Here is a 19,457-nt window from a genome sequence, read left to right as displayed (position 1 = left end):
CTCACCTCCTGTTCACACCTGCTGCTCCCCAGGTTGTAGCTTAGCTGGTTTGTGATCTGGCATGTGAATTTCTGAGCATACTCAGGGTAAAGTGACAGTGTGTCCCGAAGGCCTCTTAGACTAATGCTTTGAAGGTCACAGTATGTCAATCCCTTGACATCTGCATTGGCTTTAATCACCTTGTCCTCAAAAGAGATCTCGCAGCCCATTAAGTCACCCTTCCCTGTTTACACAGAAGAGTAAATATATGAGCTTTAGTAGGATGTCATCAACATTAACTTAAAAACATTTAATAGTTTGCTGGGGACATGGTGCTTCTCCTACTAGCAGGATTAAATCTAAAAGAACAATAATCTCAAGGTTCATAGCATGTAAAAAAAAGTAACATCCATTTTATTTGATACTGAAACTAACAGGAAATATGCGTTAGTGAAAATTGAATACAGTTGTATATACACACTGGACACATTTTAAAATATCATGCAGCAAAAATAGTAATTAAATCATAACCTAATTTCCATATTTTGGTTAAGTTTCCTAAAAAGGCACCCACCAATAAAAACCTGCCAGTTTAATCATTGCAGGGCGGAAACCATTTTCATGTGGGTACAAGACTTTTTCCCTTTCTGACATTTACCATTATTAAATTGAAACACTAAACAAAAGGGAGCTTTGGGAGTGAGAGTTTAATAAATTATGTAGAAAGAAATGTAATTATAATTAACATTTTATTTATCTTGGCTCATCCTTGTACCACTCACCAACAAAAACATACAAAAGCCGTAACATACAAGGTAGGGCAGAAGAAGAAGAAACATATAAAGCCAGCAAATATTGCAGAAAAGTATTCTTCATTTGGAAGGCTATACAGGATGCAGAACAATTGCTGCCAAACTTGGCTTCAGCTGATGCCAAAATGCAAATGTGAAGTGCTTCAGACACAAACTTCATACTACCATCTTACACAGGTGTGCAGAAGAGCTTCAGTTGCCCAAATAGATAGAGACTGCCTTCATTACTTAGGCTAAGATGATACAATGGACATTCTTCTAGGAACTTATAGTTTATGTTGGCATACATCATTTGCAATATCTAATTACTACAACAAGTAGAGTGTCAATTTAACGCTAATCTTTTGTTCTATTGTAATATCAAAGTAGAGTGTGAACCCCATACAGGGTGTAAAGCAGTTTTCCAGTTTCTAGCTTTTAATTATGACAAAATAAGAATGAAGAAACTGTCCAGAAATGAACTTGTAGCAATGGAAAACCAAATAATGATTAGGCAGGATAACATTTGCAATTCAGCTACTCTCCTAGCCAAGGTGCTATCATGGTTCAAAATGAGAAGCTATCCAAGTATTATGGACCAGAAGTAAATTACATGTAGGCTTTAAGGACTTGCCCCTAGGTTGCATGTGCTTATATGTAAATGCTTGTATATGTATCACTATGTAAAAGAATAACTAGCACAAACATCTGAAAGAGCAACATATTCAAATATTTGTATGTCTTAAAAAGGTGTAAAACTAAGTCCTGGGACTATACTGTTTACTGGCTGATAGGGACAACTCACATTGAAAGTAGATATTCCAGTACTGAATAAAACCACATTTTTCTAAGAGCTGTTATACATTTTGAAAAATTATCTTTTAGGTGGAACAGAGAACGTTTTTGAATATCAAATCCTTTTTAATGTGTGGCATTGAAATTTGCCATGATGTTTCTTGTGTTATCAGGTATGAGGATCGGCCATGAATTCTCTTAACATAATTAAAAAACAAAAAAACTAACAAACAAAAAAACAAACAAAACAATTTTGGAGTACAAGGATGGAATTATTCAGCCAACATAAATTTGCTAAATTGTTACTTCTGTTTGAATTATGATTTACTGTGTAAATTGTGAAATTTATGGTTCATAATATAATGCTGGCTCTTAGTTAATGTACTGTGGCAAGTGAAGAAAGGGCAAAGTGGACCCAATTCTAGATCTCAGTAAAAAAAAGAAAAACAAGATATTTATCTTTCACCCACATGGCATACTGTACTTTAATTTAACTTTTGTTTAAGATAAATTGTTTGCAAAAGAGATATTAAGGGTTCATTAGAAACCTCTGAATCACATTTAGGTGACAGCCTTTTAGAAAGACTTCAGCACCTCAGTGTGATAACAGACCAATGCCCCAGGCTCACAACACAGCACAGGTTCCCTCTTCTGCAGACCTAGAATTGCCAACACCACTCCATCCTTGAGAACCTCCATGGAACCAGAGCAGATACAATACAAGGCTTGCAAAGCATCACCCTGTCGAATAAGGTACTCCCCAGGTGTGCAAAACAGAGGTCTGATGTTCAGTGAAAGTGACCGCAGGCAACCTCGGCTTGCAAGGGCGAACAGTGGCATCTGCAGTAGCTCCTTATTCAGATGCATGGCAATGTCAGCTCGCAGCTCATCTGGAAGGCTATGCAAGAGCTGCAGGGAGAGGACAAAAGAAAATAAAGATGCCAATAAAGGAATCGCACGGAAAAGCATTTCTGGTAGTACCATCTGAGTCAATGGTCTCATTTACACTCATGGATTAACATACTATATTATTTACTTATCAGCTGGCACGTGCGGTTTAAATGATGCTTTAAAAACTATTTCCATACTGTCAGATTAGAAGTAGAAGGATTACAGACTTAGGAAGTTTTACTGTCTGTAGAATAAGCATGCTTCAGTGAACAGGTCTTCTTAGTATTGTAGTACCATGTCAAAATCTAAAATCAAACCCAAGCCATACTGTCATAACTTCCCATAAAAAAAAGCTTTCTTTCACTTTCCATGAATTATAAACCCATATTTTCAGCTAAAATACGGTCGTGTAAAAGCACGTTTGTCTTTGTTGTATACTGATCTGTAAAATTATATTGTTTAAATGTATTGAAAGTTTAGCTAGGCTATATTATTTTACGAGTGGCAATCAAATCTGAAGTATTTTTTCTTATACTTCTTGCATTTGTACTATTTGATTTTGTCGCCTGTTAACTTACACCTAGATTACGTGTTTTGCGTTAGAGGCTGTGCGGTGCTAACAAGCAGTTTATGCTCACCCCTCACTTACAGACAGCGCTGGTATTATGAATTTTTACAAACCAGACAAGAAGTGAGCGTTGAGCAAAATTTTGCTCATTACCGCACTCCAATACCAGCGCTGCTTATGTTAGCGGTGAGCTGGTGTAACGTGCTTGTGCACGATTTCCCCATAGGAATCAAAGGGGAGAGCTGGCTGAAAAAAGTCTAACACCTGCAAAAAAGCAGCGTAAAACTCAGTAATGCAGCCCCATTGATTCCTATGTACATTTTATGTCTACACCTAACACCCTAACATGAACTCAGAGTCTAAACACCCCTAATCTTACACTTATTAACCCCTAATCTGCTGCCCCCGACATTGCCGCAACCTACATTATATTATTAACCCCTAATCTGCCGCTCCGGACACCGCCGCCACCTACATTATACTTATCTTCATCCAGTAAACACAATATAAAACGTTCCCTTTTCGGGTGCTCAATACTCGGCACTAAAGCAGTGAAGTCTTTATCCGGACCAGGCTCCTCTGTGCGATATGATGTCAATGTTCCTTCCTGATGTTCACCGGAACTGTCGCAATTGGAAACTCTGCTTCCAGAGCTACGGGTACTCTGGACGTCCAAAAGTAGGCCTTGATTATCCTCTACGCGTTTCATCTGCTATTGTGCAGACTTTTTCAAGAGGGTCAAAAACATTCAGATGATTAGATGGGATATCTGTCCCATTTAAGAACCCTCACCGGCTCTCCTATTGGATAAAGTCCAATGTCCTTCATAAAAATAGTATTTAACAGGGTCAATTACCCCTCGACAAGTTCCTACATATACATATTTGGGCAAATCCTAACATCATGGGGCTTAAAAGTTAATCTAAAAATATAAGCACAAAACAGGCAGATTTGATAGATTGAAATACATGGTTAAAATTATACCTTATTGGAAAAACGTTCCATAGTTCCTTATTCAATATACCCTAAACCATAACACGCATAACACAGATGCCCAAATATGTATATGTAGGAACCTGTTGAGGGGTAATTTACCCTGTTACATACTATTTTTATAAAGGACATTGGACTTTATCCAATAGGAGAGCTGGCGAGGGTTCTTAAATGGGACGGATATCCCATCTAATCATCTGAATGTTTTTGACCCTGTTGAAAAAGTCTGCACGATAGCAGACGAAACGCATAGAGGATAATCAAGGCCTACTTTTGGACGTCCAGAGTACCCGTAGCTCTGGAAGCAGAGTTTCCAATTGCGACAGTTCCGGTGAACATCAGGAAGGAACATTGACATCATATCGCACAGAGGAGCCAGGTCCGGATAAAGACTTCACTGCTTCAGTGCTGAGTATTGAGCACCCGAAAAGGGAACGTTTTATATTGTGTTTACTGGATGAAGTTCACTTCGTTTTAACTGCATTATTTTTAATAAACATTGTAAGTGCAATCTTTAATGTGCGCTACTGGGTGTTGTGTATAATTGCACTTGAGTCTTTTTTGCGCTTTTTTCTTTTAGAGTTCAAGCTTCTGCCCTACTCCATTTGGTGTGAAGGATACATTTGGCAAAAACAAGCAGCATTAGACTGATAAGCGGATCTTATAAATTTGACTGGTAAAGTTGAAAACACCATATTTCATTCATAATTGTATATAAAATTTGCATGTATATAATATGACATAGGGATTGTTAATGCTTTTTAACTAAGGATTAATTTAGATATATATATATATATTGTGTATATTTTAAGATCAAAGTAGTGAATTTTGAGATTATTTATAAGAATTGTATTTAGAGGGCTGTTAGCACCAATTAGTTTGTGTGTGAGTGTGTCTACATTATACTTATGAACCCCTAATCTGCTGCCCCCAACATCGCCGACACCTACATTACATTTATTAACCCCTAATCTGCTGCCCCCAATATTGCCGCCACTATAATAAACATATTAACCCCTAAACCGCTGCACTCCTGCATCGCAAACATTAGTTAAAGATTATTAACCCCTAATCTGCCGCCCCCAAAGTCGCCGCCACTATTCTAAATTTATTAACCCCTAAACCTAAGTCTAACCCTAACACCCCCTAACAAATATAATTTAAATAAATCTAAATAAAATTACTATAATTAACTAAATAATTCCTATTTAAAACTAAATACTTACCTATAAAGTAAACCAAGTTTGTATTTATTTTAACTAGGTAGAATGGTTATTAAATAGTTATTAACTATTTAATTAAGAAGACTTTGTTGGAAGAGGATGCTCCACGCCGGATGTCTTGAAGATGGACCCTCTCTGCACCGGATGGATGAAGATAGAAGATGCCGTCTGAATGAAGACTTCTGCCCGTCTGGAGGACCACTTCATCTGGCTTGGACGAAGACTTCTCCTGGCTTCGTTGAGGACTTCGGCCCGGTTGGATGAAGACTTCTCCCGGTAAGGTGATCTTCAAGGGGTTAGTGTTAGGTTTTTTTAAGGGGTTATTGGGTGGGTTTTAGAGTAGGGTTGGTTATGTGGGTGGTGGATTTTAATGTTGGGGGGGATTTGTAATTTTTGTTACAGGTAAAAGAGCTGATTACTTTGGGGCAACCCCCCGCAAAAGGCCCTTTTAAGGGCTATTTGTAATTTAGTGTAGGGTAGGGCTTTTTTTATTTTGGGTGGGCTTTTTTTATTTTGTTAGGGGGATTAGATTAGGTGTGATTAGTTTAAATATCTTGTAATTTGTTTATTATTTTCTGTAATTTAGTGGGGGATTTTTGTACTTTAGCTAATTTTATTTAATTGTATTTAATTGTATTTAATTTAGGGAATTCATTTAATTATAGTGTAGTGTTAGGTGTTAGTGTAATTTAGGTTAGGTTTTATTTTACAGGTAAATTTGTCTTTATATTAACTAGGTTGTTATTAAATAGTTAATAACTATTTAATAACTATTCTGCCTAGTTAAAATAAATACAAACTTGCCTGTAAAATAAAAATAAACCCTAAGCTAGATACAATGTAACTATTAGTTATATTGTAGCTAGCTTAGGTTTTTTTTTATAGGTAAGTATTTAGTTTTAAATAGGAATAATTTAGTTAATGATAGTTATTTTTATTTAGATTTATTTAAATTATATTTAAGTTAGGGGGTGTTAGGGTTAGGGTTAGACTTAGATTTAGGGGCTAATAACTTTAATATAGTGGTAGCGACGTTGGGGCGGCAGATTAGCGGTTAATAAATGTAGGTAGGTGTCGGCGATGTTAGGGACGGCAGATTAGGGGTTAATAATATTTAACTAGTGTTTGCGATGCAGGAGTGCGGCGGTTTAGGGGTTAATATATTTATTATAGTGGCGGCGATGTCCGGTTCGGCAGATTAGGGGTTAAAAAAATTATTTTAGTGTTTGCGATGTGGGGGGCCCTCGGTTTAGGGGTTAATAGGTAGTTTATGGGTGTTAGTGTACTTTTCAGAACTTTAGTTAAGAGTTTTACGGCGGTGTAGTGTAAAACTCTTAACTACTGACTTTAAAATGCGGTACCAGTCTTGACAGGAGAGGGTCTACCGCTCACTTTTTTTCAGACTCGTAATACCGGCGCTATGCAAGTCCCATTGAAAAAAGAGGATACTCAATTTACGGAAGTGGATTTGCGGTATTTCCAAGTCTGGCCAAAAAATTGAGCAGAACACCTGTAACTGCAAGACTGGTAATACCAGCGGGCGTTAAAAAGCAGCGTTAGGACCTCTTAATGCTGCTTTTTAAGCCTAACGCAAAACTCAGAATCTAGCCGTTATTTTCTATATCAATTAACTACATTTTTACTGAAAAGTGATCCTATGAAATAAGTTTGTATTCTACAACTGTTAATAGTAATACTGTTTTATAACATGAGATGTGTATACGTTTAGAAAGTTGTAGTGCTTACATAGTTACATACATACATATATATATATATATATATATACATACATACATACAGTACATACATATATACATATAGGTACAAATCATTGTAACAAATATAAAAAAAATGAATACACTAGATTCTCCCTTTTAATTAGCACATGATCACACCCTTGCACAAGAGTTAGTTTTTCTTGAGATGGAACAGGAATCTATACATAAATTGCAAATATTTTATAATTATTTTTCTCACTTTCTTCACAATAAAATTATTCTTGATTGTAGTTTTATATCTGGCAAGAGAGAAGTGGCCTTTACCTCAGATGCCTTACCCTATATAACTCAAATGGGCTTCATTTCTATTCTTTGGAGATACTTGACAAGTTAGTGCTTTCCAAAATAATAATTATTGTTTTACAGATGCAATTTGATGACTGCAACAGTAATCATTAATTGTAGCATCTAATAATGGTTAATGGCCACTAGCACTGGAATTTGTGTCAACGTAATGCAGCCATAATCCTATGTAACCAACAGCTCCTGAATTTCTGACTATAATATAACAAATATATAGTTTGAGTAACTAGAAAGATATTGTGTTCTGTCTAATTTTAAAGTATATGTTTAAGTGGAACTGAAACCCATGGTCATTTAAATAAAAGAAAAATGTTTTATCTTGCTTAATATCTCAGTATTTCACTTTATTTTTTGCTGCCCGCTTACCTCATTTGTGTCAATGCCATTATTTAGTGCCCATGTGGTCTGCACGTACTCCAGCATGCGCTGTTTGAGAGGTTTGGGGATTCCATGAATTCGGATGTAATCTCTCAGATCTCGTGTGCGGCTGTGGTATAAGAACCGTCTTGCATACATTCGCTGAATTATTGCTGTCACATTTCCAAACACCAAAGCATGCATCAGAGCTGTGGGTTATAGATCAAAAATAGGGTGCAACGTTACTGAGGAATGCCAGAATAGAAGCTTATAATTTTCTTTTTCTTAATGGTCATTAACACAGCTTATACAGTATTTCTATGTTAGACAAATTTATCAGCATAATTGGAATTTGTTCAAAATTGCTTAAAGGGACACTGAACCCAAATTTTTTTCTTTCGTGATTCAGATAGAGCATACAATTTTAAGCAACTTTCTAATTTTCTCCTATTATCAATTTTTCTTCGTTCTCTTGCTATCTTTATTTGTAAAAGAAGGCATCTAAGCTAAGGAGCCAGCCAATTTTTGGTTCAGAACTCTGGACAGCACATTATTGGTGGGTGAATTTATCCACCAATCAGCAAGAACAACCCAGGTTGTTCACCTAAAATGGGCCGGCATCTAAACTTACATTCTTGCTTTTCAAATAAAGGTACCAAGAGAATGAAGACAATTTGATAATAGGAGTAAATTAGAAAGTTTCTTAAAATTGCATGCTCTATCTGAATCACGAAAGAAAAAATTTGGGTTCAGTGTCCCTTTAAGAATTCAGTTTATTTTTTTTATTTTTTTCAGCAATGAGAATGGACATCTGAAAAAAAAATCAATTAATTATAGTTATTTTGGATGTTTTTATAAGCAATCAGAACATTTTAGCTAGCATACAAAATTACTTAGGATGCAGATTTGTACAGGAAATTTACAATTTTAAAATGAAAGATAGATAGTATGCAGCAATGCAAAGTGTACTGAAAGGCTGCCTGAAGCCCCTTGTTGACACATGCACACGTATAGGTGCTGATTGGTAGGTGCGCAGTGCATTGGCATCACATGGTGCCTTTCACAGCTTTACAGATAAATCTAAAGCAGTCTTTTTTAAATGGTGATAAGAAGCAATTACTACACAACTCCAGCATAATACTACAACCATTATGACCCTATAAAAAAAGCTGTATAAGATTACATAAAAAGAGGTAGATTCAAATCATGTTTTTATCAAATGGTAAATGTGACCTGACATGTTATTTTCAAGTTAGGAGCAATCTCAATCCATACTTTAATTACTAATTTTAGTTGGTTTCTGGTATTGGCTTAAAGACTTTTCCTTTTTAATGTTAAAGGGGCACTAAACCCCAAATTTAGCATGCAATGTTAAGCAACTTTCTAATTTACACCTATTATCAATTTTTCTTCGTTTTCTTGCTATCTTTATTTGAAAAAGAAGGCATCTAAGATTTTTTTGGTTAAGACTCTGGACAGCACTTTTTATTGGTGGATGAATTTATCCACCAATCAGCAAGAACAACCCAGGTTATTCATCAAAAATGGGCTGGCATCTAAACTTACATTCTTGCATTTCAAATAAAGATACCAAGAAAATTAAGAAAATTTGATAATATGAGTAAATTAGAAAGTTGCTTGAAATGTCATGCTCTATCTGAATCATGAAATAATTTTTTTTTTGTTCAGTGTCCCTTTAAGCTTCAAATGTTTAAAGATGCAACAAAAACTCTTAAATGATATATGCTATCTCAATGGCAATCTGTAGAAGCCTCCAGTGCTCCCATCACCTGTATCAATCCTGTTACAGTAATGTTCCATACCTACAAAGCCCTCCTTAATAAATTACCTCCTCTAAACCAGAAAAGCCCACCACTATGCTCATAAAAATATCTTCTCATGTTTCCCTACCAACAGACAATGGCCTGCACAAAATGCCAACACCCCCACAACATTAATACATTTTGGGTTAGATTACAAGTGGAGTGCTAAATTACCGTGTGCCCGCAAATGGACAAATTTGCAATAAAGTAACCAGCCATTTAAAGAGGTTAGCAATTAGCGCACTGAAAATTAACCAGAGATTAGATCTCTGGTTAATTTCATAATAGTTCCCCAAATGCCCTTAAAATAGAGGGCATTATAAAGTGAGGAAAAAAAGTATTTGATCCCCTGCTGATTTTGTACGTTTGCCCACTGACAAAGATATTTAACCCATTTGCAAAATATGACAGTACTTGGGGGCAAAACCCTTGTTGGCAATCACAGAGGTCAGACGTTTCTTGTAGTTGGCCACCAGGTTTGCACACATCTCAGGATGGATTTTGTCCCACACCTCTTTGCAGATCCTCTCCAAGTCATTAAGGTTTCGAGGCTGACATTTGGCAACTCGAACCTTCAGCTCCATCCACAGATTTTCTATGGGATTAAGGTCTGGGGACTGGCTAAGCCACTACAGGACCTTAATGTGCTTCTTCTTCAGCCACTCATTTGTTGCCTTGGCTGAGTGTTTTGGGTCATTGTCATGCTGGAATAACCATCTGCAACCCATTTTCAATGCCCTGGCTAAGCGAAGGAGGTTCTCACCCAAGATCTGATGGTACATGGCCCCGTCCATCGTCTCTTTGATGCGGTGAAGTTGTCCTGTCCCCTTAGCAGAAAAACACCCCCAACGCATAATGTTTCCACCTCCATGTTTGATGGTGGGGATGGTGTTCTTGGGATCATAGGCAGCATTCCTCTTCCTCCAAACTCGGCGAGTTGAGTTGATACCAAAGAGCTCGATTTTGGTCTCATCTGACCAAACTCACCCAGTTCTCCTCTTAATCATTCAGATGTTCATTGGCAAACATCAGACAGGCCTGTACATGTGCTTTCTTGAGCAGGGGAGCCTTGCGGGTACTGCAGGATTTCAGTCCTTCAAGGCATAGTGTGTTACCAATTGTTTTCTTGGTGACTATGGTCTTGGCCATGGTGGAGAGTTTGGAATCTGATTGATTAATTGCTTCTGTGGACAGATGTCTTTTATACAGGTAACAAGCTGAGGTTAGGAGCACTCCCTTTAAGAGAGTGCTCCTAATCTCAGCTCGTTACCTGTATAAAAAACACCTGGGAGCCAGAAATCTTGTTGATTGATAGGGGATCAAATACTTTTTTCACTCATTAAAAAGCAAATCACTTTATAACTTGTTTTAAATGCGTTTTTTCTGGATTTTTTTGTTTTTATTCTGTCTCTCACTGTTCAAATAAACCTATCATTAAAATTATAGACTGATCATTTCTTTGTCAGTGGGCAAAACCCCTTTTTTAATAAAAAAATATTTGCACTAGGCAGTTTTGGGGCTTTAAATTTAGTGGGAGTGGCATGTTAGAAAAAAAAGTGGCACTACATTGCGGTCTATGGGAACTGTGTGTTCCTATAGACCGTAATATAAATATATATGTATATGAATATAAATACACATATATATTTATGTTTATATATTTATAAACATATATATTTAAAGATGCTGCCCATCTCTGCTCTACTTGCTCCCTTTGCTGCGCGAGGTTCTGATACCGTCTATGACGGCATCAGAACGAGGCTCCCATAGGAGCCTATGGAAGCATGCTCTCATGAGTGCAATGCTTCCTAGCAATGCGATCATGATTTTACAATACCAGCGCACATTATTGTGCGCTGGTATTACAAAGTGGAGAGCTAATACAAAACAATACTATCCCCCACTCTCACACACATACAGACCTTGATACCAATATAGGCACATTCTACATGCTTCAAAAACTACATAAACAGGGGTCCCCAAGAATAAAAATAATATCCGTAATTGCAATACTAAGGGTCAACATCTCTAACTGGGTACAAAATATTCTGAAAACTCTGATAAAAAACACAGCCAGTTTAATTCAAGATACTACAGACCTGCACAACATAGGTTTACTACCAGAAAATACCATCTTGGCAACAATGGATGTTGAAGCACTATATACCAATATACTCACTAAGATGGCCAAGCAGCATGCCAGAAACATTTACATCAACTTCACCTACTTGCAGAGTGTGTTACACAACTGTAAAAATTCATGCACAACTATTTCTCCAACATTGGTGTGTCCGGTCCACGGCGTCATCCTTACTTGTGGGAATATCTCTTCCCCAACAGGAAATGGCAAAGAGTCCCAGCAAAGCTGGCCATATAGTCCCTCCTAGGCTCCGCCCACCCCAGTCATTCTCTTTGCCGTTGCACAGGCAACATCTCCACGGAGATGGTTAAGAGTATGTGGTGTTTAGTTGTAGTTTTTTTATTCTACTATCAAGAGTTTGTTATTTTAAAATAGTGCTGGTATGTACTATTTACTCTGAAACAGAAAAAGATGAAGATTTCTGTTTGTGAGAGGAAGATGATTTTAGCAGACAGTAACTAAAATCGATTGCTGTTTCCACATAGGACTGTTGAGATGAAGTAACTTCAGTTGGGGGAAACAGTTAGCAGACTTTTCTGCTTAAGGTATGACTAGCCATATTTCTAACAAGACTGTGTAATGCTGGAAGGCTGTCATTTCCCCTCATGGGGACCGGTAAGCCATTTTCTTAGTCTCAAACAGAATAAAGAGCTTAATATTGGCTATAAAACTGGTAGACACTTTTATGGGCTAAATCGATTGCTTTTTTTGGACATTTTATACATGTTTATGCTGATAATTCACACTTATAAACTTGGGGAACGTTTTTTAACATCAGGCACTATGTTAGACACCTTTTCCAGTCAGGAAGGGCCTTCCCAGTTGTAGGCTGAGCCTCATTTTCGCGCCATTACTGCGCAGTTGTTTTTGAGTGCAAGACATGCAGATGCATGTGTGAGGACCTGAAAGTGGTTGGAAAAGTTCCTAGAAGGCGTCATTTGGTATCGTATTCCCCTCTGGGCTTGGTAAAGTCACAGCAAAGGCTGTAGCTGGGACTGTATAGGGGTTAAATCTGTAACCGGCTCCGGTTTTGTTATTTTAAGGGTTAAAGCTCTGAAAATTGGTGTGCAATACTTTTAATGCTTTAAGACACTGTGGTGAAATTTTGGTAAATTTTGAACAATTCCTTCATATATTTTCACATATTCAGTAATAAAGTGTGCTCTGTTTAAAATTTAAAGAGACAGTAACGGTTTTGTTTTAAAACGTTTTTTGTGCTTTATTGACAAGTTTAAGCCTGTTTAACATGTCTGTGCCTTCAGATAAGCTATGTTCTATATGTATGAAAGCCAATGTGTCTCCCCCTTCAAAATTGTCTGATAATTGTGCCATAGCGTCCAAACAAAGTAAGGACAGTACTGCCACAAATAATGAAATTGCCCAAGATGATTCCTCAGATGAAGGGAGTAGACATGGTTCTACATCATCTCCTTCTGTGTCTACGCCAGTTTTGCCCACGCAGGAGGCCCCTAGTACTTCTAGCGCGCCAATGCTTATTACCATGCAACAATTGACGGCTGTAATGGATAACTCCATAGCAAATATTTTATCCAAAATGCCTGCATATCAGAGAAAGCGCGATTGCTCTGTTTTAAACACTGAAGAGCAGGAGGGCGCTGATGATAATTGTTCTGTCCATGAGGGAGGTTTTGTCAGATGGGGAAATTTCAGATTCAGGAAAAATTTCTCAACAGGCTGAACCTGATGTTGTGACATTTAAATTTAAATTAGAACATCTCCGCGCACTGCTTAAGGAGGTGTTATCTACTCTGGATAATTGTGACAACTTGGTCATTCCAGAAAAATTATGCAAGATGGACAAGTTCCTAGAGGTTCCGGTGCACCCCGACGCTTTTCCTATACCCAAGCGGGTGGCGGACATAGTGAATAAGGAGTGGGAGAAGCCCGGCATACCTTTTGTTCCCCCTCCTATATTTAAGAAATTATTTCCTATGGTCGACCCCAGAAAGGACTTATGGCAGACAGTCCCTAAGGTCGAGGGGGCAGTTTCTACTCTAAACAAGCGCACTACTATTCCTATCGAAGATAGTTGTGCTTTCAAAGATCCTATGGATAAAAAATTGGAAGGTTTGCTTAAAAAGATTTTTGTACAGCAAGGTTACCTTCTACAACCCATTTCGTGCATTGTTCCTGTCACTACAGCAGTGTGGTTCTGGTTCGAGGAACTAGAAAAGTCGCTCAGTAGAGAGACTCCATATGAGGAGGTTATGGACAGAGTTCACACACTTAAGTTGGCTAACTCTTTTATTTTAGATGCCGCTTTGCAATTAGCTAGATTAGCGGCGAAAAATTCAGGGTTTGCAATTGTGGCGGGCAGAGCGCTTTGGCTAAAGTCTTGGTCAGCGGATGTATCATCCAAGACAAAATTGCTTAACATCCCCTTCAAGGGTAAAACTCTCTTTGGACCAGAATTGAAAGAGATTATCTCAGACATCACTGGGGGAAAGGGCCACGCCCTCCCACAAGATAGGCCTTTCAAGGCCAAGAATAAGTCTAATTTTTGTTCCTTTCGTAATTTCAGGAACGGACCGGCCTCTAATTCTGCATCATCTAAGCAAGAGGGTAATGCCTCACAGTCCAAACCAGCCTGGAAACTGATGCAAGGCTGGAACAAGGGTAAGCAGACCAAGAAGCCTGCTACCGCTAACAAAACAGCATGAAGGAGTAGCCCCCGATCCGTGACCGGATCTAGTGGGGGGCAGACTCTCTCTCTTTGCTCAGGCTTGGGCAAGAGATGTTTAGGATCCCTGGACGCTAGAAATAGTTTCTCAGGGTTATCTTCTGGAATTCAAGGAACTACCCCCAAGGGGAAGGTTCCACATGTCTCACTTATCCTCAAACCAAATAAAGAGACAGGCGTTCTTACATTGTGTAGAAGACCTGCTAAAGATGGGAGTGATACACCCAGTTCCAATGACGGAACAAGGAATGGGATTTTACTCAAATCTGTTCGTAGTTCCCAAAAAAGAGGGAACCTTCAGACCAATTCTGGATTTAAAGATCCTAAACAAATTTCTCAGGGTACCATCGTTCAAAATGGAAACCATTCGAACGATTCTACCCACTATCCAGGAAGGTCAATTTATGACTACCGTGGATCTAAAGGATGCGTACCTACATATTCCTATCCACAAAGAACATCATCAGTTCCTAAGGTTCGCCTTTCTGGACAAACATTACCAGTTTGTGGCCCTCCCATTCGGATTAGCCACTGCTCCAAGGATTTTCACAAAGGTACTCGGGTCCCTTCTAGCGGTTCTAAGACCGAGGGGCATTGCAGTAGTACCATACTTGGACGACATTCTAATACAAGCGTCGTCCCTTTCAAAAGCAAAGGCTCATACAGACATCGTTCTGGCCTTTCTCAGATCTCACGGATGGAAGGTGAACATAGAAAAAAGTTCTCTGTCTCCGTCAACAAGAGTTCCCTTCCTGGGAACAATAATAGATTCCTTAGAAATGAGGATCTTTCTGACAGATGTCAGAAAGTCAAAACTTCTAAGCGCTTGTCAAGTTCTTCATTCTGTTCCACGTCCTTCCATAGCTCAGTGCATGGAAGTAGTAGGGTTGATGGTTGCAGCAATTGACATAGTTCCTTTTGCGCGAATTCATCTAAGACCATTACAACTGTGCATGCTGAAACAGTGGAATGGGGACTATACAGACTTGTCTCCAGTGATTCAAGTAGATCAGAAGACCAGAGATTCACTTCGTTGGTGGATATCCCTGGACCACCTATCCCAGGGAATGAGCTTCCGCAGACCAGAGTCGGTCATTGTCACGACCGACGCCAGTCTAGTGGGCTGGGGTGCGGTCTGGGAATCCTTGAAAGCTCAGGGACTATGGTCTCGGGAAGAGTCTCTTCTCCCAATAAACATTCTGGAACTAAGAGCAGGGCTTGGCCTCAGCTTGCAAAGATCAGATTCATAAGATTCCAATCAGACAACATGACGACTGTTGCGTATATCAATCATCAAGGGGGAACAAGGAGTTCCCTGGCGATGAAAGAAGTAACCAAAATAATACAATGGGCGGAGAATCACTCCTGCCATCTATCTGCGATCCACATCCCAGGTGTGGAAAACTGGGAAGCGGATTATCTGAGTCGTCAGACATTCCATCCGGGGGAGTGGGAACTCCACCCGGAGATTTTTGCCCAGTTGACTCAATTATGGGGCATTCCAGACATGGATCTGATGGCGTCTCATCAGAACTTCAAGGTTCCTTGCTACGGGTCCAGATCCAGGGATCCCAAGGCGACTCTAGTGGATGCACTAGTAGCGCCTTGGACCTCCAACCTAGCTTATGTGTTCCCACCGTTTCCTCTCATTCCCAGGCTGGTAGCCAGGATCAAACAGGAGAGGGTCTCAGTGATCTTGATAGCTCCTGCGTGGCCACGCAGGACTTGGTATGCAGACCTGGTGAATATGTCATTGGTTCCACCATGGAAGCTACCTTTGAGACAGGACCTTCTTGTTCAGGGTCCATTCGAACATCCAAATCTGGTCTCCCTCCAGCTGACGGCTTGGAGATTGAACACTTGATTCTATCAAAGCGTGGGTTTTCAGATTCGGTGATTGATACTCTGGTTCAGGCCAGAAAACCGGTAACTAGAAAGATTTACCATAAAATATGGAAAAGATATATCTGCTGGTGTGAATCCAAGGGATTCCCTTGGAATAAGGTAAAAATTCCTAAGATTCTTTCCTTTCGGCAAGAAGGTTTGGATAAAGGATTATCTGCGAGTTCTCTAAAGGGACAGATTTCTGCTTTATCTGTCTTACTACACAAACGACTGGCAGCTATGCCAGATGTTCAAGCATTTGTTCAGGCTCTGGTTAGGATCAAGCCTGTTTACAGACCTTTGACTCCTCCCTGGAGCTTAAATCTAGTTCTTTCAGTTCTTCAAGGGGTTCCGTTTGAACCTCTACATTCCATAGATATTAAGTTGTTATCTTGGAAAGTTTTGTTTTTGGTTGCTATTTCTTCTGCTAGAAGAGTTTCAGAGTTATCTGCTCTGCAGTGTTCTCCGCCCTATCTGGTGTTCCATGCAGATAAGGTGGTTTTGCGTACTAAGCCTGGTTTTCTTCCAAAGGTTGTTTCTAACAAAAATATTAACCAGGAGATAGTTGTACCTTCTTTGTGTCCGAATCCAGATTCAAAGAAGGAACGTTTGTTACACAATTTGGACGTAGTCCGTGCTCTAAAATTCTATTTAGAAGCTACAAAAGATTTCAGACAAACATCTTCTCTGTTTGTCGTCTATTCTGGTAAAAGGAGAGGTCAAAAAGCGACTTCTACCTCTCTTTCCTTTTGGCTTAAAAGCATCATCCGATTGGCTTACGAGACTGCCGGACGGCAGCCTCCTGAAAGAATCACAGCTCACTCCACTAGGGCTGTGGCTTCCACATGGGCCTTCAAGAACGAGGCTTCTGTTGATCAGATATGTAAGGCAGCGACTTGGTCTTCACTGCACACTTTTGCCAAATTTTACAAATTTGATACTTTTGCTTCTTCGGAGGCTATTTTTGGGAGAAAGGTTTTGCAAGCCGTGGTGCCTTCCGTTTAGGTAACCTGATTTGCTCCCTCCCTTCATCCGTGTCCTAAAGCTTTGGTATTGGTTCCCACAAGTAAGGATGACGCCGTGGACCGGACACACCAATGTTGGAGAAAACAGAATTTATGCTTACCTGATAAATTACTTTCTCCAACGGTGTGTCCGGTCCACGGCCCGCCCTGGTTTTTTAATCAGGTCTGATGAATTATTTTCTCTAACTACAGTCACCACGGTACCATATGGTTTCTCCTATATTTTTCCTCCTGTCCGTCGGTCGAATGACTGGGGTGGGCGGAGCCTAGGAGGGACTATATGGCCAGCTTTGCTGGGACTCTTTGCCATTTCCTGTTGGGGAAGAGATATTCCCACAAGTAAGGATGATGCCGTGGACCGGACACACCGTTGGAGAAAGTAATTTATGAGGTAAGCATAAATTCTGTTTTTATATTTGGGGAGGATATTTACCTCCAAAAGATGGGGACAGCTATGGTAACCTATTCATGGCAAACATTGAAAATTATTTTCCCATCTACCTACAACATAAGGCCCCATACTTGCACTACATTCACACCTTTCTAATAATATGGACAGAAGGTGAGAAATAATTTATTCACTTTCACAAAAGATTTAATGAATTTCATCCCTTTTCCACCCCACCACACATAAATGTTCTGGACACCACCATTTACATTCAGAACAATGCTATACATACTTCACTCTATCACAAATCCACAGACTGTCCCTCATAAATTAAATATGACAGCTTCCATCCAAAACACAAACCCTCCATCACTTGCAGCCAGGCTGTAAGATACAACTGTATCTGCTCAAACAAAAGTGTTAGGGATTCACATCTAAAATCAATAAAAAATGTATTGAGGAACCAAGGCTACCACCCAAGGATAACAAAAATACAAGTTCACAGAGCCAACAAAATACACAGGGACAAACTCTTACAAATAAAGGTCAACACTGGAGGATAACAGGACACCTCTTGTTGTAACCCATAACCAACAATTAGATATTTTAAGAACAATTGCCAGAAACTTTTATCAAACTCTCCATAAGGACAGACAACTTAAGGAAATATTCCCAGATCCCCCCTCCTTTTTTACAGACAACCTCAAAATCTTAAAAAAAAGAAAAAGAAGATAAAAAAACAACTATCATACCTCACCAAAAACATCACATTTCCCTGCAACCAAAAGCAATGTAAAACCTGCCCTCAGATCCTAACAACAGAGGCAATCGCACTTCCCAGTGAAGAACACAAATACAATCCAGGTCTGTTTTACTTGCTCAACTTTGCTTATTTAGCTCATAACACATAACAAATGCAAAAATGGGGGACACAGGGAAACAGGACAACTGAGGAAGAGAATGCTTCTCCACCGGGTCACAATTACCAACTAAATAACAGGGCAACGATAGGTAAACATTTTAAGAGACCAAATCACAACTTCCAGGATTTGAAAAAAACAGTACTGAAAGGGAACTTCAGAACCCAAAGGGAAAATTATTATACATACTGTAATATATATATATATATATATATATATATATATATATATATATATATATATATATATATATATATATATATATATATATATATATATATTATTTACAGTATGTATAATAATTTTAAATATTTTTTATTAATAGTTTTTAATAGTTTTATTTAACATTTCAATAACATGCATTGAAGATATCAATTCTTCATGTGCGATAACCCAACAGCGTTAGTCCTAAATTGCGGATCCCAATGCACCATATTTTACATTCATATGTCCTTCACATAGAAAACAATGTACTTTTTATTATTAAATATATATATATATATATATATATATATATATATATATATATATATATATATATATATATATATATATATATATATGTATATATGATACTTTTAATGTAAAATACATATCTATACTTCTATATCTACAGGAATACATATACAGGTGTAGGTATACAGTTGTGCTCATAAGTTTACATACCCTGGCAGAATGTATGATGTCTTGGCCATTTTTCAGAGACTATGAATGATAACACAAAAACTATTCTTTCACTTATGGTTAGTGTTTGGCTGAAGCCATTTATTATCAGTCAACTGTGTTTACTCTTTTAAAATCATAATGACAACAGAAACTACCCAAATGACCCTGATCAAAAGTTTACATACCCTGGTGATTTTGGCCTGATAACATGCACACAAGTTGACACAAAGGG

General features: G+C 38.5%; 1 protein-coding gene across 1 annotated transcript in view; it reads right to left on the bottom strand.

Annotated features, from left to right (window-relative positions):
• KCNH3 (potassium voltage-gated channel subfamily H member 3) overlaps positions 1 to 19,457 on the bottom strand; it is a 407,712-nt gene that overhangs the window by 44,219 nt on the left and 344,036 nt on the right. The window contains exons 10-12 of the mRNA XM_053708084.1: positions 7,688 to 7,887; positions 2,225 to 2,474; positions 6 to 223 (exon numbers count right to left, since the gene is read on the bottom strand). Coding sequence (XP_053564059.1) covers positions 6 to 223; positions 2,225 to 2,474; positions 7,688 to 7,887 — 668 coding nt within the window. The remainder of the gene's footprint in view (positions 1 to 5; positions 224 to 2,224; positions 2,475 to 7,687; positions 7,888 to 19,457) is intronic.

The sequence above is a fragment of the Bombina bombina genome, chromosome 3, assembly GCF_027579735.1.
Source record: "Bombina bombina isolate aBomBom1 chromosome 3, aBomBom1.pri, whole genome shotgun sequence".
In the NCBI taxonomy this organism is placed as follows: domain Eukaryota; kingdom Metazoa; phylum Chordata; class Amphibia; order Anura; family Bombinatoridae; genus Bombina; species Bombina bombina.
This window is presented reverse-complemented; position numbering and strand designations above follow the sequence as displayed.